Consider the following 25,330-nt stretch of genomic DNA (forward strand, 5'->3'; position numbering starts at 1 on the left):
AAGGAAAAAAAAAATGAATTAATAGATTAAATACTTTAATGATATTTCAATAGTAATTAATAATTTTGATGATCATTTCTGAATTATATTTTAAATATTTAAACAAAAGTTAGAAAGCTCTCCTTTATAGTCTCATTTAAATGTTTTTGTTGATCTAAGGTATAAAATTCTTATTTTACTGCTATAAAATTTAATAATTATTCTTATATAGTAATTTGCAAAATATTTACTTCCCCCTTATATTAAAAAATTTTATAATTAAAATAATTTATAATTTTATTATTTTAAATTTAGGAGTATTGATGTTTTTGCAAATCTATATATAAGTTATTTATTTATTTAATATTTTATAAGATTATTATTCTTTTAAGAAATATTTAATTTTAACAAAGTTAATATATTTTTTTTTTAAAAGTAAAAATAAATTCAAATTAGATGTTTAAAAATTTAGTGATGCTTTGTCAAATTGTATCAACCTTTAATCTTTAAAACTTGATCTCTAGTAAAAATAATTTGTTGGATATGTTTGAAAATTATAGTATTTAAACTAAATTTTCGAATGATTCATTTACATTTAAATATTTTTATCATTTTGATTTTTTAACTTATAAATATTATTTAATTGTAGAAATAATCACTTGGATTCAAAAGATTTAAAAAACATATGTTCTTCTCTAGCAAAATGTCCTCATCTCTCAACATTAACTCTCTTGCTTTTGTACTTTATTTATTTATATTTTTTAATATTTGTTATTTTTAGTTTTAAAATATAAAGAGATGATAAAGATATTATTTTTATATACATATTTTTTATTAAAATAAGTTTTATTTATTTATTTATTTTTTTGAAACAAATTAAAAATATATTTACATTAATAGTGAAAATGATACTTGTGATGAAGGTGCTTCATTAATAGGATCTTCTTTAACTAACATCAAGAATTTATCTAATTTAACGCTCAATATTTAGTAATTTTATGAATTATTTATTATCATTTATAAAAGTTAGTCAGTAATAAATAACTATTTAAAAAAAATTTTTAGCATTTATGATTAAATTAATTAATAATCTTAATGAAAAAGAGAAAACAAAATTACATGTTTAGGAGTTTCAGCACTAGGATCTTTTTTCGAAAATTATAAGAGTCTCTCAATTTTTAAATTGAATCTCTAGTAAGAAAGACATTCTATTTTTAAAAATATTTAAAATAAATATTTTTCTCATTAATCAATTTAGCTCATTTATTTTGAAGCTTTTATTAAAAAAATATATCTTATTTTCTCTCATATATTAAAGAAATAAGTTTATTTCTCTAATTAAATAATTTTAATATAATTTAAATTTAATAGATTCAACAAAATAGGTATATTAGGAGCAAAAAACCTTGGTACTTGCTTAGAAAAGTGCACTAACCTTACAGATTTAGCTTTAAATTTAGTGTATTTATATTTTATTAATTTTAGTTTTTTTTTTTTATCTACTATCAATAATTTTAATCATAAAGATTTTAGATTATTGAAACAATTAATTTAAATTCATGTAAACAGGATTCGATTTTTCTATAAATTATAAAATTTTAATTTACTTATTTAAAATTTAAGCCGAAACGAAATCGAAAAATAGGGCGCTTTTGGTTTATGCTCGCCTCTAGTTAATTGCATAAACCTTAAAATTTTATCACTAAATTTAGGGTAATAATTAAATGAGCTTTGTAAAATGAAAAAACTTAATATATTTGTAAAGAAATAACAATATTGGTGACGAAGGAGTATAAAACATAGGTTCTGTTTTAAAAAATATCCCTAAGCTGTCTTATTTAACTTTATTCCTTTAGTAATTTAATTTATAATTAATTTAAAATAAGATTGCTAAAATATTATGAAATTAATTTTTTCGTTTAGTATTTTTATAATAAAAAAAATAACCATATTTCATTTAAAGCTAAAACTAAATAAGTTCGTAAGGTGCTTTAAGTCTTTGCTCAAATATAGCTGAATGCCCTAAACTTTCATCTTTGACAATGTCTTTAGGGTAAATTAGATATTTATTTTTGTTAATTTAATAAAAAGAATAGCTTTTATTATGATATTTTAATTCATTAAACCATTTTTATTTTAATTGTTAATTTAAAAAGATAAAATTATATTGGATCATAGGGTGCTTCAGATTTAATTTAGGCTTTAGGAAAATCCCCAAAACTCTTAATTTTATAGCTTTATCTTTAGTAAATTAAATAATTTCATATTAAAATATATTTTGATTTATGTAAAATAATAAACTAAATAATATAAAATAAAAAGTTCGAATTAAATTGACAATAAAGGAGTGTAGTTAATAAGTGCCTCTTTAAAAAGTTTAGTACGGATCACTTATTTAATACTCACATTAGGGTAAAAATATAATTTAAATACTTTTAATCATAATTTTAGCTTTATAATTCTAATTTAAAATATTTAGTAAAAATATAAAAAAGTTTTTTTCAACAAATTTATAACTACTTTAATATTAAAAGTGATAATAAGATTAGCTATATTGAAGGTTAAATTATTTCAAAAAAAGCTTTGAAGATGAAGAGAATGGTGAAACATTAAATTATTTCAATATGAATATATTTATTTAGTTTTTGCATCATTTGTTTATTTTTAACCATAATCAAGTTATTATATTTTTTTATAATCAATTTATTTTAATTTATAATTAAGATTAAAAATTAATTTATTTACTATATAAATCATAAATACCTTAACTATAAAGAAATAAAATATCGAATATTTTACTATTAATATACTTTAAAAAGTATATCTCAAAAAAAAGTTTGCTTTAAAGTAAATTATTTTAAATTTCTTCTTAAAATTTAATTTAAAAAGATGTAATAAATTTGATATTTTAAAATAGATTTATTTTCGATTTTTATCAAATCTTTATTTTTCCAAAAAAATTTTTTTGATAAATTATTTAATCAGTTATGAAAAAAAATATTGTAAAATAAATTGTCAAATTAAATATAATACAAGACATAAAAAACACTTAAGATTAGAATATTTTTAGTTCCAAAAAAATTATTGAAACATTTTAATTTGCAGTTTTTTATCAATACGCATAAGGTTACATAATCTAAATCCTCATTATTAAATTCAAGTCTAGTCATTTTTTTCTTAAAATAAGTATTAAAAATTTTTACAAAATAAAATTGAATTTAAAAAATGTTTAAATAAGCTTGAAAAATTAAAAATTAAGTTAAATTATTTTTTTTTTTAATCATATTTTAAATAATTATTTTTTGATGATTAATTTAATAAATATAAAAAGTATTATTTAGTTTTTGAATAAAAACCTTAAAATCTTTAAATATTATTTTAAAGGTAAAAAGCTAAAAATGTTTTAATTTGCTTCAAATCATAAACAAGTAACTTTTCTATATAAATTTTAAATTCAAACGAAAGCTTAAACCTTACAATTAATATAAATTAAAAGAAGAAATTAATTTATTTTTTAGCCAAAATTGTTTGATAAGATAGTGCTTTGATTACTCTAATTTTAACTAAAAATGCATTTATTTACGAAGGAAAACATAAAATAAAAATGAAAATATTAATTACTCTTTCATTTGGAATACATTTAAATTCAATTATCTGTTTTCTTTTAAGGTTATCTTAATTTATTGATTTTCTAAAAAATGTATTGACAACTTTTAAATGATTTTTAGATAGAATCTTTGTTGATCACTTTCTCTTAGAAGAAGATGTATATTCAAACTAGCTTTAATATTAATAATTAGATTATTAAACAACTGATGATTCTGGTTAGTTGTCAGAATTTTACTTTTCTTAGACTTTGGTAACTAAGAAGTATCCCATTAAAAGAGAAAGAACAAAAATTATAGAAATATGAGGGGTGAAGATAGGAGCTAAAACATAAGAAGGTCCAGGGCATATGCCACCCAATCCCCATCCAATACCAAAAAGAATTGCACCTGCTATAAGCTTTAAATCAATTTTATTATTTTAGGGAACTTCAAAGACTTGAGAATAAACTGGTTTCTCTTATTATAAGATAAAGTGGAAGGCAAGGGCATTAGGTATTGCTGCTGCAGCCATCACAATAGCTAAAGAAGGGTCCCAGTTTTCTCCAATAGCTAGGAAACCAAGAACTTTTTCTCTTTTAATCATTCCTGAGACTACTAAACCAGAAGCAAAAATGACTCCAGTTATAAAGGAAACAACTATTTCAGAGATATCAACATATTCATACTAGCGGTAAAGATAGAAAACATATCCTACAAAGAAAATGCAAAGAGCAGCTAACATGATTGGGACTAAAACATTATAGTCAATTTTGCTAACTACATTCAAGCCATCAGAGTCATCTAAGAAAGGGTGATAAAGTCTAAGAGAGGCAACACCAAATCCAAAAGCCATAAAGAAAAAAACGGCAACAAATGAACGAACAGAAAATCTAGGAAGACCACAGACACCATGACCACTAGTACATCCGTTACCTAGTTTAGTACCAATACCAACAAGTAAACCGGCTAATGCGAATCCAAAAATGTCTAAGCTTGAAACTAATGCTTGAGGTGGTGAAAATATGTAAGTCTTGCCTTCATTTACAGGGTCGAACTTAAATATTAACCAAAACACGCATGATGTAATTGCCATTCCTGAAAGCAAAGATATCTTCCATTTAGATCCTTCATTTCCTATAATACCACTTAACAAACCACTCATTCCTGTAATTCTACCTTTCATATATAAGTGAAAAATAGTTGCAAGAGAAATCAATAAACCTCCACCTAATGCTAGGTATAATTCATAAGGCTCTGCTCTCATTTTTACTTAACCTTTTATATTTTATTTTTTCAAAAACAATATCTTTTCAAATTAAACTATTTGCAAAAAATTTATATAAAATTTGCAATTACTTTCTAAGCTTATAAGAAAAATATTGATTGATTAATATACATAAATATATATATATACCTTTCTATTATTGGATGTATCTATTTATCAATATGTTAATTAATGTTTGATAATGCTTCAATTTCGCTGGATTCACAATTAAATTTTATTAATTTTTATTTAAGTAATTATTCTCCCTCCATATATCTTATCTTACTGTTTTATAAATCATCTCTTCTGGAATTAATCTTCATACGCCTTAACTAATTGTTTTTATTTGTTTAATTGCTAACAATCTAATAATCTAGAAGTTTTTTCTTTATGTAAATAAATAATATCTTAATCTCATATTTTCTTCTTCTTATTTTTGCAAATTATTAAAATAAAAATTAACTACCTTATTTAATAATAATAGAATTTAATCTGTAAAATTATTAATCCATCCATAAAATACTTTTTAGTAAATTAAAGTAATATTTTTTATTTTAATATCAAAATCAATTAAAATAATTTTCCTTACTCGATTATTATTTTTTTTTTATTTATGATTATACTATGTAAAATTATATGGCATTAACTATGTGAATAGGGTTAATTATGAAGATTACAATTGTTTTTTTGATATAGTTAACATATATTATGTTTTTTATATTGATTATAATTAAAAAAATATTATATTAAAGATATATTTCAAAATTGCTTGCTTACCAATAATTTAAAAACTACCCGTTTGATTTGATAAAATTAAATTAAAAATCAATGAAAAAAGCTATACTTTATAAGCGTACGCTCAAATTATCATATTCAGCCAAAATATTATATTCAAATTTGAAGTAAAAGCTCATTAATTAAATTATTTGAAATCAAAAAATTCAACCTACAAATTTATCTAATTGAATAAGATTGAAATGAGACCTGGTGGAAATATAAAGGAAGAACTTCGAAAATTTAGATAGGTGAAGTATTCATAAGGACTACTTGATGTTAATTTAAATAGAACTTTTGAAAACTCCAAAGATTTAATTAAATGTTAGGGGACAAATACATATAAAAATGATACATAAATCTAATAAAAAAGATCACCAATTCTAATAGCAAATGAATTAGAATTTAATACTTCTTTGGAGAAAAATTTCTTTTCTAACCCTATTTTAAATGGAATTCTCAGTCCTAGTAAGCATTTACTTCATGTAGAATATTTTTGTTATATATTATGTTTATTTTATAGATACAGTATAAAAGTTAGAGCTGGTTAAAAAGATGGATGCAATAGAAGAAAGGTAAAAAAACTAATCTCAAGAATTACTTTTTACTGATGAAGATAAAGAAAATGTTAATACAATAAATAATGCAATTGTTATCAATAAAAATAATTAGCAAAAACCTATTAAATTTACTTTTGAACATAAAAAATCAAACAACAGATACATTTCTCAAGACCAATGTAAAGTTTTTTTTATTATTTTAAAATTCAAATTAATTCATTTAAATAATCAATAATTTAATCAAATTAATTATTAATATATAATGAAATAGTGGCCTTATCTAGAAATACTATCTTCACTACTGACAAGTCATTTGACTTTATAGATTTTAAGTAAAATAATGGCTAAAATTTAAATAACAACAGTCGTATTTTAGAAAAAGAAAAAAATGAATAAACTGCCACATTCAGTAAATCAATTTTTTGATAAATTGTATTTAAATATTTTATATTATTAAGAAAATTAATTCACACTAGAATGTGGGGGTTGCACAGAGCGTGAAAAAATTGGTTATGATTCCATTGATGGAAACTTAACTACACCTTTATCTAATACTGCTAATATTATGGATATGAATAAAAAAGTTAGGTTCAGTAGATCGAAAGACAATTCTATTTTAGATCATGAGATAGTTTCATTTTATCAGAACATTAAAGCAAGTAAAGAAAGATAAATGAAAACTCTGAAAAAAAGTGATGCTAAATCTTAATTAAATATTTCATAAATAGAATAAAAATCTTTAAATAACACATAAAAGCCACCTAAAAAAACAAATAATATAACCATAAAAACAGACTTACTTAATGATTCTATCTTAAATAAATCTTTACATAAAATAAGTAATAATAATAATTTAACAGTCTCTTCTATATCCTTGCTTAAAAGCTGTAATTAAAACTCAACTATTCTTTTAAGTGCTTCACCTTATAATACAAGGAAGTCTAAGAGTGATAGAGGATTTACTCGCTCTTTAACACCAGTGAATTAATGTCCATAATCATAGGGTAGTAATACGATCGAAATTAAAAAACTAAATTTATTTGAAGAGGATGAGTTGAGATAATAAATAGATATTTTGTTAAAAGAAAAAGAGTAAGATAAATTAATAATCCAATCACTTTAAGAAGACAATAAATACCTTTAAAAACTATCAGAAAATTCTTAATAAAATCATAGATTCGAAATAGAAAATCATAAAATGTAAATTGATATGCTATAAGATAAAATATTTCAATAAGAAGCTCATATAAAACATTTAACTGCTCTCAATTCGTTAAGTCATTCACAAGTAAATAATTAGATTATTTTTTTCAAAGCTTATTCAAGTTATTAAATTATAAAATAAATTATTAATTTTACTTAAAAAAAATAAAATTAGATTGATAAAGAAGAATTAGATTATCTTAAAAATGAAAATGCTAACTTAAGAGAGGAAAAATTTTAGGTAGAAAACTAAGCTTAACAATTAAATTTCTTCTTAAATGAGAAAGTACAGGAAAATATGTAACTGGCAGAATAAATTATATTTTTAAGAACTGAATTAGATAAATATAGTTGCAACAACACTACTAATTGAACTTACTCAATACTGAGTAGAAAAATTTTCAATATAAAAGAAATAAAAATTATTTTATTAATTTTGATTTGTATCTTGTTTGCCTTTGATTGTATTATTGTTTATTAAAAATTGATACATATCAAATAATTTAAAAAAATAATGATAAACTTATTAATTAAATTGCTTTAAACACTAAAAAAGCATGTTTAATTTTTAGAAATGTCCAAATTTTGATTAAATTAATTATTATCTCAAAAACAGTAAATTTATAATTGGCCAACATTAGAATAGTTTTTGATTACGATTAACAATTAATTAAATATTGGCATAATTCATATCATTATTTATTTTATTCAATTAAATAAACTTTTACTTTTAGAATAATTTACAAAGTAGAGAGAATTTCATTTAACAGTTTTGAATAAAATCTATTTTAATTAATAATTTTAAATAAAAAATAATTGATGACATTTATTTATTTAAGAAATATTTTTATTTAATATTTATCACATTTCTGATAAAAGTAAAGAAGGGGATTTATATTTCAAATAAATTTAAATTAGGAAAATCTATTTATTTAAATACAGTTCATACAATCAACATTTGCTATAAAAAAATATTTATTAACTTTTTTAGGATTTTTAACTATTTATGTATTAAAATTTGTTTACTTCAAATACAATCATTCCCACAACCAGAAATCAAAATGAACCATCCTCTTTGATTTAATTAGTTTTTCACTCAAAATTTCTTTTGCATTGTCACCAATTTTATTTTACCTTAAATAGAAAAATTAAATTTAAAAATAAAATTGATTATAAAATAATTTATTTATACGTAAGTTTGAGGTAAACATATTAAAGATGTTAGCATTTTGATAAACCTCTGCCTAATTATAAAACACCATTCGTTTTGATTTTGTTTTTCCTTTGAAAATATTTTGCAGAAAAATATTTTAATTAATAATGATGAAATAGTTAATGCGTTTATTATTTGACTATATCAAAGCTATATCCATCCATTTATTTAAATTCAAATAATTTAAAAAAATTAAAATATAAAAATTTACGAAAGTTTCAGAGACAATAATTTGAGTTTAGGACACTATGATATACCGAAAGCTAATCCTTATGCACCTTAATCTTAAATTCTATTCTCGCTTTTAAATATTATCAACAAATTGTGGAAAATGAGTATTTAAATAAGTAATTTTAAGATTTTAAATATATTATTGATTATAAAATAAAATTAAAACTTTAATTTCTTACTATAATGATAAATTCAGATCTAAAAGATTAGTACATTATGCCAAAGAATAGCCTAAGCGCGAAGCACCCAATTCATGAAGCTAATTATAACTAAATTTAAATAATATTTTTTGATTTCAATTTTATTTAATATTATTATTTTAAAAAGTAGTTTTAAATTATTAGAAATTTAACTTCATACTTAAATTTTTACTTAAATAATAAAAGGTAATTATTTATAATGAATGAATTATATTAAGTAAATAGTAATATAAATTTTATTAAACAAAATTTTAAGAAATAAATATGGATTTTATTACTCTAGGCAGATATTCAAAGTTAACAAGTTGACACATTTCGCTAAAATCGAACCTAAAGCTTCAGCAAACATATAACCAATCTTATTATTACTTTAATTAGTTAACAATATATTAGTTAATTGGATAAAAAAAGAAAACGAGAAAACAATATCTCAAAAAATTTAAAAATAAAATAATTTTTTTCTTTTAATGCAATTAATATTGATTTTTTAACAAATAATTAAGTTAAAAAATTAATGATCATTGTGAAAAATGATTATATTTTGAAATGATCAATATAAAAATTATTAAAACTATTTTTAACCTAAGATCAAGGAAGATCTCAGAAGTAGATAGATTCTAGAAATCTGTTAATTTAGACAGAGTATCCCCAGTTTATTCATTATCTTAATCTATATTATTGCAACTTTGTGTATAAAATTAAGTTATCAAAAATATTTAGTAATTTTATTAATTGTTAAGAACTAATTGAATTAAAATTAAATATTTTTCTTTAAATATAAATTTTATATTGAAAAAAATAAAATTAGTAAAAAAATATTAAGATAAAAAGAAAGGATTAAAATTTTTTAAAAGTAATAAATTAATATATTGTGATAAACTTTTTGATAACATTATAAAGATTAATTGAAAAAAAAGTAAGCTTGTATACTCCAGTTCTAGAGTTAAATTTGGTAAATTTGGTAAATTAGAGCAATTTGCTAAAATACAGGCCATAACTTCAATCGCACTTTCACTTTCGCTAATGATATTGTTACTTTTATATATTTATATTTTTGAAATAAAATTAAATTAAATTAAATGATTAAATAAAATTTAAATTCTATTAAAATATTTCTGAAATATTGTTAAGATTTTTAAAAAATATAGATTTTTAAAAATTAAATTAATTTATACTCAGTCAAGAAATAGAGGTAAATATTATATATTTTCAACTTTATGAATTAAATTATAAAATAAAACTTATAAAAAATGTAAAATAGAATAAGTCAAACCTGACTTTTGCTTTTTTAAATAAACTAAGTTTAAAATTTATAAGTAAATTTTTTTACCTAAGGTAAAGATTGCAATCAGATAAATATTTACACCTTCCTAAACCAGAACCAAATCCATTTAATGGTTCCTTACCGATCTAATTAAAACTATTAACATATAAATCATATGAATAATAAATATTTTTTAAAGAAAAATGGATTAATTAGAAATTAAAATTGATTGATTGATTTTATATTTTTAAAAGTTATTCATATTTTTTTACCTTAAGCCAAAATCTAAATTTTAAAGTTCTATAAAGTTTCCTATAGCAGAATCTAAAAGAATAGCTCCATAACTACCAATCCTATTTGAACTTTTAAAAAAATTAAATTTAAGGATCAAAATTCTTGCTAAAAAATAATTTTTTTATTGAATAAAATAAATTATTTTTTTACTCAAGTCCTAAAATCAAAGATTAAATTTTAGTGCAATTCTTTAAACCTGTGCTTAAATCTAGTATACCCTCATCACTTATATAATTAGAACTTAAAAAAAGTTAAAAAATAACTAATAATTATTAGGAATAATTTTTAATTTAATTTTAAAATAAAAACATACATTAATAAATTTTTACTTTAATTAAATTTAGGGATTTTAAATATTTATGCACTATGAAAAAAGAAGCCCTAAAGCAGAAGCACCTTTTTAATCTATTTAATTATAGCTATTTAATAATATTTGTAAATTACTTATTGAAACAAAGAAAATGTTAATAAAATTAATAAAAATAAGTAAATATATGATGCTGTAATTTTAACTTTTATTTTTCATTAAACTAATCAAATTATGTCATAATATTTATTAATTTACCTCATATTAAGATACAATTCTTTCAGGTTATTGAGATTAAAAACATTTGTTAAAGCAAAAATTAAGGCAGATGCACTTTCATCTCCAATTTTATTATTTCTTTTTAAGTTTTAAAAAGTAACAAAAAGCTTATTAGAAGTTTATTTTTATTAAGATAAAAAAAATAATTCATTTTAATCTTAAATTGAAATCAACATACAGACATATATTTATTTTAGAAATAAAATTAAAAAAAATATAAAAAAATCATATAGTTAGTTGTAAAAGATTTTAATAAATAAAAATCAAATTTACTATAAATTAAGGCTTAATTCTTAAAGATTTACAGAATTAACTAAATTTTAACTTAAATTAAAAGATCTCTCATCACCATTAAGCTTGTTTTCACTTTAATTTTAAAAATAAATAAATATCTTATTTTAAACGAATTAATAAATGAAATAAAATTTAAATAATCTAGTTATCAATTAATTAAAAAATTTCAATGACAAGCAATTTTTCAAATGTTTTATTGGATTAGATAATAATATATCTATTTGTAAAGTATCAAATGCAAATAATTAAACAAAAAAAAATGAATTATATTATTTTACCAGGCGCTAAAATTAAATTTTGTTAGTTTATTGTGATTAGCTAAAGCGAAGATTATATCTAATATGCCTTGAGTTTGAATATTATTATTACTAATTAATATTTAAAAATTTTATAATTTTTGGTTTTTATAAGGATATTTAAATATTTATTTTAGATAAATTTTTTGAACAAAAATTTCAAAATTTTAGAACATATCTTCTAGTAAAAAGATAATCTAAAATAAATAAATAATTTTACTCTAAAATTAATGTTAAACTCTAAAGGTTAGTCTATTTCTGAAAAGCAAATGCCAGCATAGAAGCACCCGAAGTTCCTATTTTATTTGATCTTTTAATTTATAATGTTAATTATTTAATAAATTAGATAGAATAAATAAATTATAAAAAGTAATTACTATTATAATTTTAATAGAACATAAATAATATTTTAACTTACTTGTTAGTTAGTTATAAAACATTAAAAAATTAGATTAAACTATGAATTTTTTTAAAAAAAGGTAAAATATTATTTACTCTAACCTAAATTTTAAAGAAGAGATATTTGTACATTTTGCTAGTTCTATATAAAATTTTTCTGAGCCTTCTACACTAAGGTTATGAGACCTTTTTAGTAATTTAATAATAAATTTCAATTTTTTCATTAAATATTTACTAAAAGTCGAGATTTAAATTAAGAAGATTAACACAGTTAGATAATATAGCACCCATTTCTGATCCTATCTTTTCAAAATAGTTTCCGCTTTTCGTATATAGATAAAATATTTATAGATTATAATTTAATTTAATATGAAATAAAATAAAATAAAATAATAGAAATTAACAAAAGATCAAAGTAAACTAAATCCCTTATGCTAACTATAAAAAATAATAATCTAAGGAAAAAAATTATTTATTGTAAAGTGTAAATAATTTAGATAGCAAATTTATTATCAATGCAGGTATTTTTAATTAAAGAATATATTTTTACTTTAAGTTAAGATCTAAGGATTATAATTTTGTCATATTTCTGAAAGCAGCTTCTAAGCTAGATCCTAGTTTATCTCTGATTCTATTAAACCTTTTAATAAGTAAAAATAACAAGTTCTCGTAAGAAACATAAGAAATGATCAAAAAAATATTAATTCATATTATAAAATTTTATTAAAGCATCCAACAAGAAAATTTTACTATTTCAAAATAAAATCTAAATTGAAAAAAAAAGATAAATTATTAATATTTCTTTTAAAAAAATAGAAATTTATTTTTAATTTTACCCAAGATTAAGATTCAGAGATTATATATTACAGCAATTTTCTAAAATTGAGCAGAAATTTGAAAAACCGTAATCTCCTATTGAATTTTTTCTTTATTTATTTTAAAAAAAGCTATGTGAACTTATAATAATTATTTGTGTTGTTTTTTTAGTATAAAAAAGAACAAACTTTTATTTTTTTAAAGATTATTTCATTTATATAGGACTTAAAATCTTACTCCAAGTTCATTTCAAGTGTAGAAAGGTTTGAGTAATTTACTAAACCAACACATAGACCATATACTCCTTCATCACTAATATAGTTAGAGCTATTTATAAATATTTATTATAATTATTTTCTGAATGAATGTTTAAGTTTACAAATGCAAACAATTCTTTCAAAAAATTAAATTTAAAGTTTTTTAATCTAAGTAAAAACTTAATTTAAAATAAATTGGAATTAATGAGAGTAAATGTAAAAATAATTTACTTAATTTTAATGACCAAATTTGAGATTTTAGTACAATTTGATAAAGAAAAACCTAGTATAGATGCACTTTCATAGCCAATTTCATTTTAGCTTTTTATTAATTAATTAAATTGAAATAATTATTAAACAAATTAATTTTCGATTAATAATGAATAAATGTTATAAATATCTTTTTAAGGATATTCATCATAATTTGATTTTTATATATTAAATAAAGTAAGTAAAAATAAAAAAAACTAATAAATTGAACTGAAGTAAACAATATGTTATTTACGCTACATTAAGATCTAAAGCAGTAAGATTAGTGCATTTTTATAAAGCATTGATTAAATTCTTAAAATAATCTTCATCACTTATTCTTCTATATCTATAACTTATTTTTTAATGGAATAAATAAACAAATAAACTTTTTATAAAAATAGAATTAATGCTTGATGTAAATGACAATTCTTCAATAAAAGATAAACTTTTAAAATAAAGTATTTATTTAAAGCTTGAAAAAATAGATTTGAAATTATATTTTATTAATTTATATTATTGAAAATTTAATTAAAATGTTGATAAAATTTAAAATATTGAATTACTTTTTCACTACATCTAATACTAGATTTTAGTGAGAACATAAAGAAGATCCTATAAACTTTTTTTTGAGATATATAATTAATTCTAGATCAAAAAAGTAATTTACATCTTCTAAATTGTTAAATATTGCTTTTTCTATCATTTTGTGTGTTTGTTTTTTATTATTAAATTTATTCTGCAAAAATTAATTATGAAAACTTATGGAAAATGCTTGTATTTAAGTAAAAAGTCTAAATTAATTAATAAATTTAATTTAATTGAAAAAAGTCTGACAAACTTAATTTGAAAATACATTTCTTTTAAAAATGATAAAAAAATTTCTCATTTATTTAAAATAAAAAGATTTGTATTATTTAAAACCATAAATTTATTTATTTATCTTTTGTTTTTTTAATAAAAATAAATTATTTTTTTTGCAAAATATTTTGTAAATAAATAATTTTTAAGGATTTTAAGCCTAAATAGAATTTTTTTTAAAAACAATTACTGTAATTCCTCGCTGGGAAGGTACGAGACGAATGTTTGAGGATGCTTATTTTTGATCAATCTATAGTTCAGGTTACAATTAAAAAAACATATTTTTTTTTTAGTAGATAAATTTAATTTAGTATCCACTTTTTAGATTAGACACTTTATCATACAAAAAATCATCTTTTTAATTCTTATTTATATATTCATAAATTAAATTAAAAATTTTCTAATAATAAAAATAGGCTTGTCAAAAAAAATAATTCAGCTTTTTAAGCCAAGAAAAATGTGAATTTTTAAGTTAAATCAATTTTATATTTTAAATATTTTATGCTACTTTTTGCCTAATTTAATAGTTAGTTATATAAATATTTTAATTTTAACATGTGCTTCCAAAAATTATTATTGCATCTACTATTTAATTTGAAATGATCTTTTTTGATCAAAAATTTTCTGATTAGTATTTCTTATCGAAAAATACATTTAATTTACCAAAAACACTAACAAATTATTAATTTAATAACATACACTTTCATAATTTTTATTTTAGAAAGCGATCTTTCTAACTAACAATTTAAAATGTAGGTAAATAAAATATTTTATTAATTTTTGTATTTTAATATGTTTCTAATAAGCTTCAATTATAAAATCTTTCAATTAATTTGAAGTTTACTTCACGAAAAATATATCATAATAAATTAAAAATATTTTTTGTTTATTATTAAACTAATTCTAAAATAATTGAAAAACATAAAATAAATAAGAGAATCCTAAAATTTTTATAACAATTAATGATACTAGATGAAATAACTAGCTATTATTAAATATTTAAATTAAATAAGTAATTAATTTTGTAATTACATTAATAGACTATAGCAAGAAGATAATTTAAAATTTTTTAATTTTAAGATGCATAAATGATTAATTGTTATTCTAAAAATTAAATTGCATAAAAATCTTTAAAATTTATTAACATATTTATTTTATTAAATTTATGAAATTTATTAAAAATTAATTAAAAAATTACTATCAATAAAAGTTTAAAATAAATAATTTATTTGTTCAAAATCTTAAAATATATTTTGGATTTACATATAAATATCATAATAAGTAAATAAGTAAATTATTTATATTAAAAATTATGAATTTTTTAGCGTTTTTTATAATGATTATGTTTTATCTTATGTATTAAGAAATATTTATTTTGCAAACATAAATTTTTTGTAGACTTAAATGTATAGCAAAATGTTAAAATTATTTATTTAATTTTATCAGATTAAATCTTATTTGTACATATTATATTTTTAAAGCTTATATTTCAACTCCATTTTTTGTTATCTTTTTTATTTTTCTTGTTTTTACTCAGTATCTAATCTGTAACGATAGTTGCAGCCATGACAACATAGGATCGGTCTTATAATTTTATAATCATGGATAAATACTAAACATTAGCCCTTTTGTTGATATTTATTTGAAAACAATTATCTATTTTACTCTTTGATATTCATTTGTTATCTTAAAGTTTTTTAAAATTAATATATATTAAATAAAATTTATATTTTTTTTTTCATTTTTATAAATCCAAGCAAGTATCCTCTTTTTAAATTAGACACTTTATCAAATCAAAACCTATTTCATACTTGATTTAATTTATGAATAAAATATAAGAATATTTTAGCTTGGAAATAATACTGAAAATTCTAAGAAAATAATAGCATCTATTAATTATTAAAAATATAACATTTTTTGTTTTTTTAGAAAACTATTTGAATTAATATTTATTTGATCTTGTTAAATGTTTATAGATAATCTTTTTAATCTGGAAACACAATTATATTTTTTACTAATACGTTTCAATTATTTTTTTATTCTTACTCAGATAGCTCTTTAAAAATTGAATAAGAATATTCTTAGATACATTTGTCATATATTCTTACTATTATTAATCAAAAATTTAGAAAATTTACAAGGAAAAATTAGTAATAAAATAAAAAGATAATAGAAGAAGAATATAAATAAAGATTTATAAAATTAAATAACTTTAGAATTTCAAAAATTAATAAAATTTTTTAATAATAAAATCAACAAAGGTATTAATATAAATGTTCCTATAAAATAGTATTAAAAAAATAATGATTGTTATTTTTGGTTAAATTTAATTTGATTTAATGTACTAAAAAAAATTAATACACTTGTTTGAAGATAACTAACTATTCAAGGAAATAAATATATTTATCAAATATTTTTTTTTGTATTTTTTTTATGATCAGTTAGATGATTAGTGATCAAAAATAAATTTGTTTAATATACATAACAATACATATAAAAAAGAGGGTAAAATAAATTGAAAATAATAAATTAAAAATATTATTAATAAAATAATAATAATAATGAGAATGAGACTAGTAATTTTTTTAGCTCTTATTTGCTTCTGCTTAGGCTAAATTAATCTAAGAAAAGAAATTTAAAGTAATATACATAATTTAGAATAATGTTAAAAACCTTGTTTAAATTAGATTGATTAAGTAATTCTTGGAGCTGTTTTAGGTTTTCGATCAGATTAACATGGAATTACATTTAAAAATAATCCCAAAAAAAATCTAATTTACTTGTGCTGCGACTAATAGAAAACCTATGATTTTTTGAATGGTTTAATAGTTCCTGATTTTACAGATGTTAAATAGCTTAATATAGAAGACTCCAATAATTTTGAAGTTGATATATAACCCTTTTCTGGAGATGGTGCTAAATATGCTATTTAGCTTAATCATACATTTTAAAGAATAGCTTTTTAGCTTGAAACAAATTCATAACTTTAGGCAAACATGACATTTATACAAAATGAAATCCCTGAACCTAATAAATGTGATAATTCGTACGCAGTTGATAACAAAAACTGGTATTGGGTTTTTAGTAGTATAGGAGAAAGTGTTTTAACATAGGTATAAATTGGTTCCTAATTTGATGTACAATTCATTTTTACCACCAATCAAGAATATACTAAAGAAGAAGTTATCAGAATTTATTAGCAATACATAGCTACAAATAATGTAATGACTGTCCATAAACCCTTTGATACACTCATGCATTTTATTAGTTCTGTTGTAAAAGGAGGAGCATTAAATCTTTCTAGTTTTGATAACTTTTAGGATTATTTAAATAATCTAGGTCCTTAAAGTTACACCCCAGTTTTTACAGAAAATAATTATAAATCTATCAATTCTTTTAGAATTTTTGATAAAGAATCCAAAGATATCAAAAAATGTTCCTTTGAAACATGGAATTTCGTTAAGAAAAGTGAATAATGAAGAAGAAAAAAGAGTATATAATAATGAATTGATATCAATTTCTATAGTATAAATATAAAAAACAGTAAATATGTATTAATAGAATTAAAATATGAAGATATTTCTTTTCTTTTTTAATTATTTGTTAATTTAAAAAAAAATTGCTTTTATTTAAATCAAAAATAATATTGTATAATTATTAAAAATAATGTTTAGATAGCAGCACAAAAATAAAAAATAAATTAATTAATTTCTCAAACTAATACAAATATTTTATTCTGAGTAACTCTTATATTTGAATTTGTATATTCATATCTATCTTTATTGACCATTTTAAGCTAAGGAAATTTATAAAAAAATATATATTATTTTAATTTAATTATCTTGGAATATTATTAAGATTAGACTAATTATTTTATTTTTAAATTTGTTTTAAATAATAGTAATGCTTAAATGGTTAGTTAAATTTATTTTTAAAAATATATTTAAGATTGAATAAATTAATAGTAAATTAATTAAGAATAATTCAGAAATATTTTTTGAATGATAAAAATAAGAAGAATTATTTATATAATTTTTTATTTAATAAAATAAACTAAATATGAATTTACTTCAAAATAAAAATAAAATATTTAAAAATAAACTAGAAATAATTAATTTATTGATTTATTTATGTAAATAAAATTAAAAAAAAAGGATAATATTTATAAAGTATAGCATTTATTTATAAATAGAAATCTGAAATGGTTTTGGTTGGTTGAACATATGTGTATGTATTTGTAAATTATATACTTAGATTATTTATAATTAATAAATTTATTTTAAATTAAGATGCACTTATTTGATGAAGTTTTTTGAATTATATTTCATTTTAATTATATTTGTTGTGGTTTTTTTATTTTTTTCAATTTTAAATGATAAATAAGAGGAATAATACTTTTTTAATTTTCCAAGATCAATTAATGTTCCAAATATTAATCATAGAGTCATTTTTGTTTCCAGTTGTGAAAATGTGAATTTTTGTTTCATCATCTCTTTTGAAAGCAGTGACAGCACCAAATGGGAAGCAGTCAAAGTTGTGTTTTGATTTTTGAGTATCAATAGGGACGTCTGAGGTAGCATCCCATAATTTTAGAGTTCCATCAAAGGATGCAGTTAAAAGTTATACTTTCTTCATTTAGTCTAGATATTTCTTGTTCTTTTACTTTTTCTACTTGTTCAATGTAGAGTTAGGACTTACCATGTTAGAAGGAGCTGTTCCACAAGATGTAATACTTGCGTATTTTTAAGGAGAAACCATTCTGGATTTGGTAGAGTTGTATGCTGAAGTAAAGTTCAGATTGTTGCTTAAAGGGTTACTGTTGATTGAATTTATTGTAGTATTGCTACCTTTTTTAATTGATGAGTAATTCGAAATTCCACCTATTTTAACTTTACTTGGAGAAGCGTAGTGAGAGATGATATTTTCTTAATTATCTTATAATTTATCATTTTCAGGATTTTGAGGACGTTCGAAAATAATAAATTTATAAATCCATCCACTGCTATTTTTAATGGTTTTAATACAAGTAGAATCTTACAATTCCCATATTTTAATATCTCCATTTGCAGATCCTGAGAATAAGATGTCTTTACAAGTTTTTGATGCTTTCAAAGAGGTGACATCAGTGGTATGAGCTTCAGGGATGTTGGTATCTAGGATCATTTTTTCGAGAGCTCCATTTCTAAAGTTCTCCTTGTAATATTATAAACGCCATATTTTAATTGTTCTATCTCTTCCACCTGAAGCAAGATACTTGCCACATGGGAAAAGTTCAAGTGCATAAATAGTATCTTTGTGATCAAAGTATTTTCTATTTAGTATTTCACTATTAAAGGCATTCCATACAACTATTTTTGGATCGCTTGATGCTGTGATAACAGTTTCGCAATCCTTCAATCCTAAAATACAGTTTATACTAGCATCATGTTCCCCTTCAAACGTTTTCATTATATCGAAATTCTAGTTTAGAATAGCAAAACCTCCAAATAATCCTACTAGAACCATGATTGACCCATCTGGTCTTTTTAAAGTTGATAAAGTAGTTATATCGCAAGTAAATTTCACTTCTTTTATGAAGCGATGGTCTTTCAATCCGAAAACTCTAACTGTCCTATCATAAGATCCTGTTAAATAGGTATCATCATCTATCAAAACTAATGAAAAAACTCCAGATTTATGATTTGTATTCACCTTTAATGTTAAAATATTATTTTCAATAAAAAAATAAATAAATAATTCTTATTGATTTTATATAAATAAAATTAAAATAAATAAATTAGTATCAATTTTGACTTTTGATATTCATTAAAATTCAAATATTTTCATTTAAAATTTGTAATAAATTAGTTTGCTTTATTTCTTATTATATTTTAGAGATTTTTATTAATTTTATTAGATAGATCAATAGTTCGTCTCTCAGAAAAATAGTGCGTTTTTACTCGACTTAAATAGATCCAATTTGGAAAGATTACAATTTATTACAATTTAACAAATTTGAATATTTTCTTTTATACCGTTTAAATTATTTGCTCTTTTAATTTTATTAAGAAAAATTTTTCGGTTAAGCACTAAGATTAAATTTCTTTCCTCTGATAATTTAAATTTATGAATTAAGGAGTGTTGGTTGAAATTATTAAGAATACAAATGAAACTAACTTAAAAATGTAAATTACACTTTTGATAAATTCTACTTTTGAGACTACCTAGTCTTCTTAAAGAGCAACATTATCACTTTTTTCTATAAATTACAATGCTTCGATTTCTGGCTTCTCCTCGATTGTTAAGGCTTCTAAAGTCTCTTTGTTAAAGTCCAAAGCAAGCTTAGGCTTTGGCACTTGAAGGAAAAGATTGATAGAATCAGAGAGGTCATGATATATTCTCTTGATATCTGAGTAGGCATCTCTGTATAGCTTTTAGCCTTCTCCTTTGTTCTTATACTAAGGTTTGTTTGAAGATAATTCTTTGAAGTCAGCAAAGAGATCTTTTATAGGAGCCAAATGAGGTTGTTAAGCGAGATTGAGTGTGAGATAACTGTAGCCAGTCATGCCTGTAAAGCAAGAAAGAGTTTCAGACTATTCTGTATTTAAAACAAGGTTGCCGCAGTTCTGGTTTTAATTTTGTATTTACTTTTGTATTTATTCTTTGTAACGATTCAAGAGTGGTTGTATATTTTAAACAAGCTTCTTAAAGTTATATGATTAATTCTTTTAAACAGTTATATCTTTGACATTTTTGAGGAAATCATCAAAGTCATTCTTAATGTCAAGGTTAGATTCCTTTTCTTGTTGGAGATCTTGAGCCTTGATCTTAAGAGATTTAGACATTTCTTAGAATTTTTCAAATTACTAGTTTAGTTGAGCTTTTAACTTAAGCTTAACCTCTTCCATGTCTCTTGTGAATTCAGCGATGAGTGCGTCAAAATCAGCATCTATTTTTTCCTCTTCCTTTTTAACATGATTGCGATATTTAAGAACCTGGCGATCAAGCTTAGCAAGAAGAGATGATAACTATCTGTTTCCATTAGAGAAATCGTCTTTATGTTGAAGAGAAAATGATTTGCAAACTTAAATGAAATCATCATAGTTAAACATATGTTCTTTATGAAGACCTATATGCTACTAGCTATCAAAGTAGCAATCAGAGCAAAGAAGGACTTGCTATTCGCACCCCGTTTTTGTGCAGATTTTTTCTATTCCCTTTTCATGCTTTTTGCAATAAAGCTTAAAATTATTACCAGCTGCACCATTAGTTGGGCTATATTATTGATTAGCTTGGCTTAATTGCTGTGAAACTGTAGAACCTACTGAAGTATAAGCGACACCTGAGTTATAATTTGAAACAGAAACATTTTCACTAGCAGGAATACTCGTTTGTTAAATTTGAGAAGAACTGTAATTGTTAGTCCTTGAGTCGTATTATGCAAAAAAGGAGGAGGACTTTAATGCAGCAGCTTAACTAAAACTAGAAACAACTGAGCTATTGTGATTAACAGGAGTTTTTTTACGAGAATTGCTACGAGGAGATCTATTTTAACTCAACATTGATTGAGCCTTTGTATTCAAAGAATTTGATGATTGAAGTGCTCTTTGCAACATGTTTCTTCAAATGTTTTATTTATTTTTGTTTAATTAGGTGTTTGTTTTTTAATGAAATTTTCAAACAGTATTAGGTTGCTAAATGGACTTAAAGAGAGTCTATCTAATGTGATGATATCTTTTGTTCGCTATTTTTGTTGTGTTCTTTTGAAATAATTTATTTATTTATTTGCTTGCTTGATTTTTTCTAATTTTTGTTTAGATTTTCTTTTATTTACTTTGATAGCTTCTAATGTATTTTTGAATCAAATAATGAATCGATTGATACTAGTTGTTAATTTAAGAGTTTTGATTTTCTTATAATTTCTAAACAATATTTTAAATATGTGCTTGCTAATAATCAAGGCTATCCAAAACATTGTCTGCTAAGAAGTTTTGAATATGTTTTGATGTTTAAATATTGATAAATCACTTTACTATTAATTTATTATTAATTTTCAAATAAATAAAGAAACAATTGACAGAAAGGAAAGATAGATAGTATCAAATTTTTTATAATATTTAATTTATTTTGAATGTTTTTTGAATATTATACTATAGGTATATCTTATTTTTGCAAATTAGTTGTCCGTTAATATTTAAAAGATACATTTTATTTTGTAACTCATTTTTTTCATAATTATTTTTTTTTGTATTTGCTAGATAGATAGATATCCTAAAAGATTAACTTTTAAAAATGTTGGAATTACAAACTACTAAATAAAATATTTATTATATTTTCTAAGAAAAATTTAATATTAAATGAAAAAAATTAAAATGCATAAATTGATAAAAAGACACAATTTATTAAAAAAGTCTTTATCAATATTTAATTCTTCATTATAAATTTACTTTTCTTAAACAAATTTTTTATTTAAAGTTCACAAAATTCTTTAAACAAACAATAATAATAAATATATTTCTTAGAATTTCAACAAATAGTCATTCATTAACAATCAAATTAATTACATTCTTTCAAAGAATTAAATTAAATACTACAGTTTAAATTTGTTAAAAAATTTAATAATAAATGAAGTATCTTGAGGAGATACATAAAATTATTAAATATCTCTATAATTTAAATATTTCTAAGATTAAGTTAAAAAAGTTTTCAATATTTTTTTCTTATAGAAGCAAATTGATTTGATGTTATTCTTCTTCTTCTTGCAGCAGCACCAGTTTGTCCAAGAGTTCTAATAACCTTTATATATATTTTTAATAAAATTATTGAAATTTTAAGTGGAATTTATTACCTAATTCAGAGGGTCGCTTTCATGTTTATCTTCATCTAATAAACTTTGATTGATCATTACTTCAAAGATATCCTTTAAGCTGATTAATCCTAAAATAAAACCTTTAAAATTTTTACGATTTCCTAATCTCTCTTCAAGCTTTTAATTAATTTGCAAAATTAATAAAAATGTAAACTAAAAAATGAGATTTTACCTATGGATCTTCTAAATTGTCTAATATATTTTCGCTTTTCTTAACATTTTTAGTTTCAAAAACAAGAGCTACAGTTGATTTTTTATTCTAAAAAATCATCATAAGTTCTAATAAATTTGTCTATTCTGAAATTAAAATAGGTTCTTAAAGCTTAACAATTTCATTAATAGGAGAGTTTATATCAGTATCAACATAATCTATTAATTATTTTGCTTTCAATATACCTATATGTAAATTTATTTACGGATTAAAACATAATATTTAAATTAATAAAATTTACCTATTACTTTACTTTCGTTGTCAACTTCATGAACAACTATATTTGAATAACCTCTTCTTGCTATTTAATTTAAAAGCTTCTAGTTTACTAATTAATTTTCAGGTAACTTAAATATTTTTGCATAAGGTTGCATATGTTTTGTAACATTTTTCTCACGTAATTGCATAGTGCTTGTAACTAACTTTATTTCATCATCAGTCAACCCTTTCTGTAGTAATTTTTTAATATGAATTAGTATAAATTTAATAGATATAAACATTACTTGTGAATCTAAATTTGAGTTATGTTTGTTATTATTATCTATTTACTAAAGCTCCACCAATCCAACTATATCTTCTTTATTTTCGAGCCTACTATTGTCATGAACACCAAGTAATTTATCAAGTACTATTGCAACAGGCTTAGTAAAGCAATATAAAACTTTCATAAGCACTGTAGTAAGAGGAGCAAAAAATTGCCCTATTCTCAATTGGTATTTTCCTGTACAATAAGCTTATGGAATGATTTCGCCTACAATTACAACAGCTACTGTAGAGATTAACACAGCAAGCCAAGCTGGACAAACAGCATCTAAGAAAATAGGTAGGGCTTCCATAGCTATAGAGTTAGATAGAAGCAGTGTTGATAATAGTAAATGGTGATCTTTAATTAAAGGTTTAATCTTTTTAGCCTATATTTTAGATTATAAAATAAAAATCGCTAAATACAAATAATTTGATATTAATTTATGCATTCATTTATAATAGATTTTAAAATATAAATATTTTACTGCTTCTTTTTCTTATGAAGTACCATTTCTTAAGATTATATCTAATTAAAGATTGGTAATACCTAGATAGCCTACTGTTAAGCCAGAACAAATACCAGCAAAAGCTACTAAAACTATATTTTAAGTATTTTGGCTCAATTTTTTTAATTATGAAATTGTAATAAAATGAAGCAAAGAGAGAATACAAATATTATTTACCTGTAGCGATGATGATAAAAGTATAAAATTCTGGATCATCTGATGTATACTTTTAGTGATGTTCTACGTCCTATTCTCCATCAATATCTTAAACTTCATTTTCTCCTTCTTCAACTTAATTTTCATATTAATTATGATCAAATTGATCTTCATTGTTTAGCTACTGATTCATTTCATTTTGTTAAGAGTCAGCAGTTTACAATTTATTTTAATTATTTAATTGTGCCTTTTAAGCAATTTCTTCATTTTATGCCAAAGCTATCTGTAAGTAAGTTACAGATAAACCCACCAAAAATACTGAAAATTTTAATATCCTCATACTTTAAAACTATTTATATTTAATTAATTAAATTAAAAAGAAAGAATATTTGATATAGTATAGTATAGAACATAAATAAGTAAATTAAGTGTTAGTAGTATAATTATTTGAGAAAACAATTAACAAAACCAAATAATAATGAAAATGAAAATAGAAGTGCAGAAACTATTAATAGTAAGACATTTAATAAAAAAATATTTGTTAATTTAGATAATTAATAATAAATATTATATCACTTACTAATTGTTCTTAAATTTGTTTTAGGATGACTATTTTAACTTACATATTCTTTAAACAATCTAAAATAGTATAAAAATAAATTTAATTTTTATATCAATCATTTTACTTAATTATTGTTAAATTATCTTTGTTGTGGTAATAAAATTAAATTAATAATATTTATTGAATTCATCTTAG

General features: G+C 20.9%; 7 protein-coding genes across 7 annotated transcripts; 3 read left to right on the forward strand and 4 right to left on the reverse strand. All coding sequences in view use genetic code 6, as the record gives it.

Moving 5' to 3' along the window:
- Positions 1-13: 13 nt before the first annotated feature.
- On the forward strand, positions 14-2,607 carry TTHERM_00695870 (kinase domain protein; the record flags this gene model as incomplete). Its single annotated transcript, XM_001025598.2, has 13 exons — positions 14-52; positions 110-159; positions 416-502; positions 629-718; positions 880-969; positions 1,084-1,173; positions 1,351-1,440; positions 1,603-1,692; positions 1,745-1,834; positions 1,943-2,032; positions 2,136-2,225; positions 2,302-2,391; positions 2,514-2,607. 13 exons carry the CDS (start codon positions 14-16, stop codon positions 2,605-2,607), a joined length of 1,080 nt encoding a protein of 359 aa, XP_001025598.2.
- An 884-nt stretch (positions 2,608-3,491) lies between these two features.
- TTHERM_00695860 (YeeE/YedE family protein) lies at positions 3,492-4,886 on the reverse strand. The gene is made up of 2 exons (XM_001025597.2): positions 3,824-4,886; positions 3,492-3,760 (listed from the first exon to the last, which is right to left on the reverse strand). Exons 1-2 carry the CDS (start codon positions 4,828-4,830, stop codon positions 3,724-3,726), a joined length of 1,044 nt encoding a protein of 347 aa, XP_001025597.2. The 5' UTR covers positions 4,831-4,886; the 3' UTR covers positions 3,492-3,723.
- A 921-nt stretch (positions 4,887-5,807) lies between these two features.
- On the forward strand, positions 5,808-7,740 carry TTHERM_00695850 (hypothetical protein; the record flags this gene model as incomplete). The annotated part of the gene is made up of 5 exons (XM_001025596.2): positions 5,808-6,072; positions 6,128-6,343; positions 6,436-6,573; positions 6,623-7,452; positions 7,543-7,740. The coding sequence occupies 5 exons, from the start codon at positions 5,808-5,810 to the stop codon at positions 7,738-7,740; spliced, it is 1,647 nt and encodes a 548-aa protein (XP_001025596.2).
- A 664-nt stretch (positions 7,741-8,404) lies between these two features.
- On the reverse strand, positions 8,405-14,172 carry TTHERM_00695840 (tetratricopeptide repeat protein; the record flags this gene model as incomplete). Its single annotated transcript, XM_001025595.2, has 22 exons — positions 8,405-8,501; positions 8,560-8,649; positions 8,792-8,881; positions 8,991-9,080; positions 9,290-9,379; positions 9,594-9,695; positions 9,942-10,046; positions 10,342-10,431; positions 10,548-10,637; positions 10,720-10,809; positions 10,899-10,988; positions 11,135-11,233; positions 11,966-12,055; positions 12,241-12,330; positions 12,380-12,466; positions 12,695-12,784; positions 12,981-13,070; positions 13,198-13,287; positions 13,449-13,538; positions 13,723-13,821; positions 14,033-14,088; positions 14,137-14,172. The coding sequence occupies 22 exons, from the start codon at positions 14,170-14,172 to the stop codon at positions 8,405-8,407; spliced, it is 1,941 nt and encodes a 646-aa protein (XP_001025595.2).
- Positions 14,173-16,888: 2,716 nt separating this feature from the next.
- On the forward strand, positions 16,889-17,806 carry TTHERM_00695830 (hypothetical protein; the record flags this gene model as incomplete). Its single annotated transcript, XM_001025594.2, has 1 exon — positions 16,889-17,806. One exon carries the CDS (start codon positions 16,889-16,891, stop codon positions 17,804-17,806), a length of 918 nt encoding a protein of 305 aa, XP_001025594.2.
- Positions 17,807-18,740: 934 nt separating this feature from the next.
- Positions 18,741-21,922, reverse strand: TTHERM_00695820 (WD domain, G-beta repeat protein; the record flags this gene model as incomplete). Its single annotated transcript, XM_001025593.1, has 2 exons — positions 18,741-20,018; positions 20,501-21,922. The coding sequence occupies 2 exons, from the start codon at positions 21,920-21,922 to the stop codon at positions 18,741-18,743; spliced, it is 2,700 nt and encodes an 899-aa protein (XP_001025593.1).
- A 1,090-nt stretch (positions 21,923-23,012) lies between these two features.
- TTHERM_00695810 (transmembrane protein, putative) lies at positions 23,013-24,913 on the reverse strand (the record flags this gene model as incomplete). The annotated part of the gene is made up of 7 exons (XM_001025592.1): positions 23,013-23,102; positions 23,155-23,292; positions 23,348-23,571; positions 23,628-23,835; positions 23,890-24,297; positions 24,397-24,509; positions 24,595-24,913. 7 exons carry the CDS (start codon positions 24,911-24,913, stop codon positions 23,013-23,015), a joined length of 1,500 nt encoding a protein of 499 aa, XP_001025592.1.
- Positions 24,914-25,330: the final 417 nt, after the last annotated feature.

The sequence above is a fragment of the Tetrahymena thermophila genome (assembly GCF_000189635.1).
Source record: "Tetrahymena thermophila SB210 genomic scaffold scf_8254187, whole genome shotgun sequence".
Classification (NCBI taxonomy): Eukaryota; Ciliophora; class Oligohymenophorea; order Hymenostomatida; family Tetrahymenidae; genus Tetrahymena; species Tetrahymena thermophila.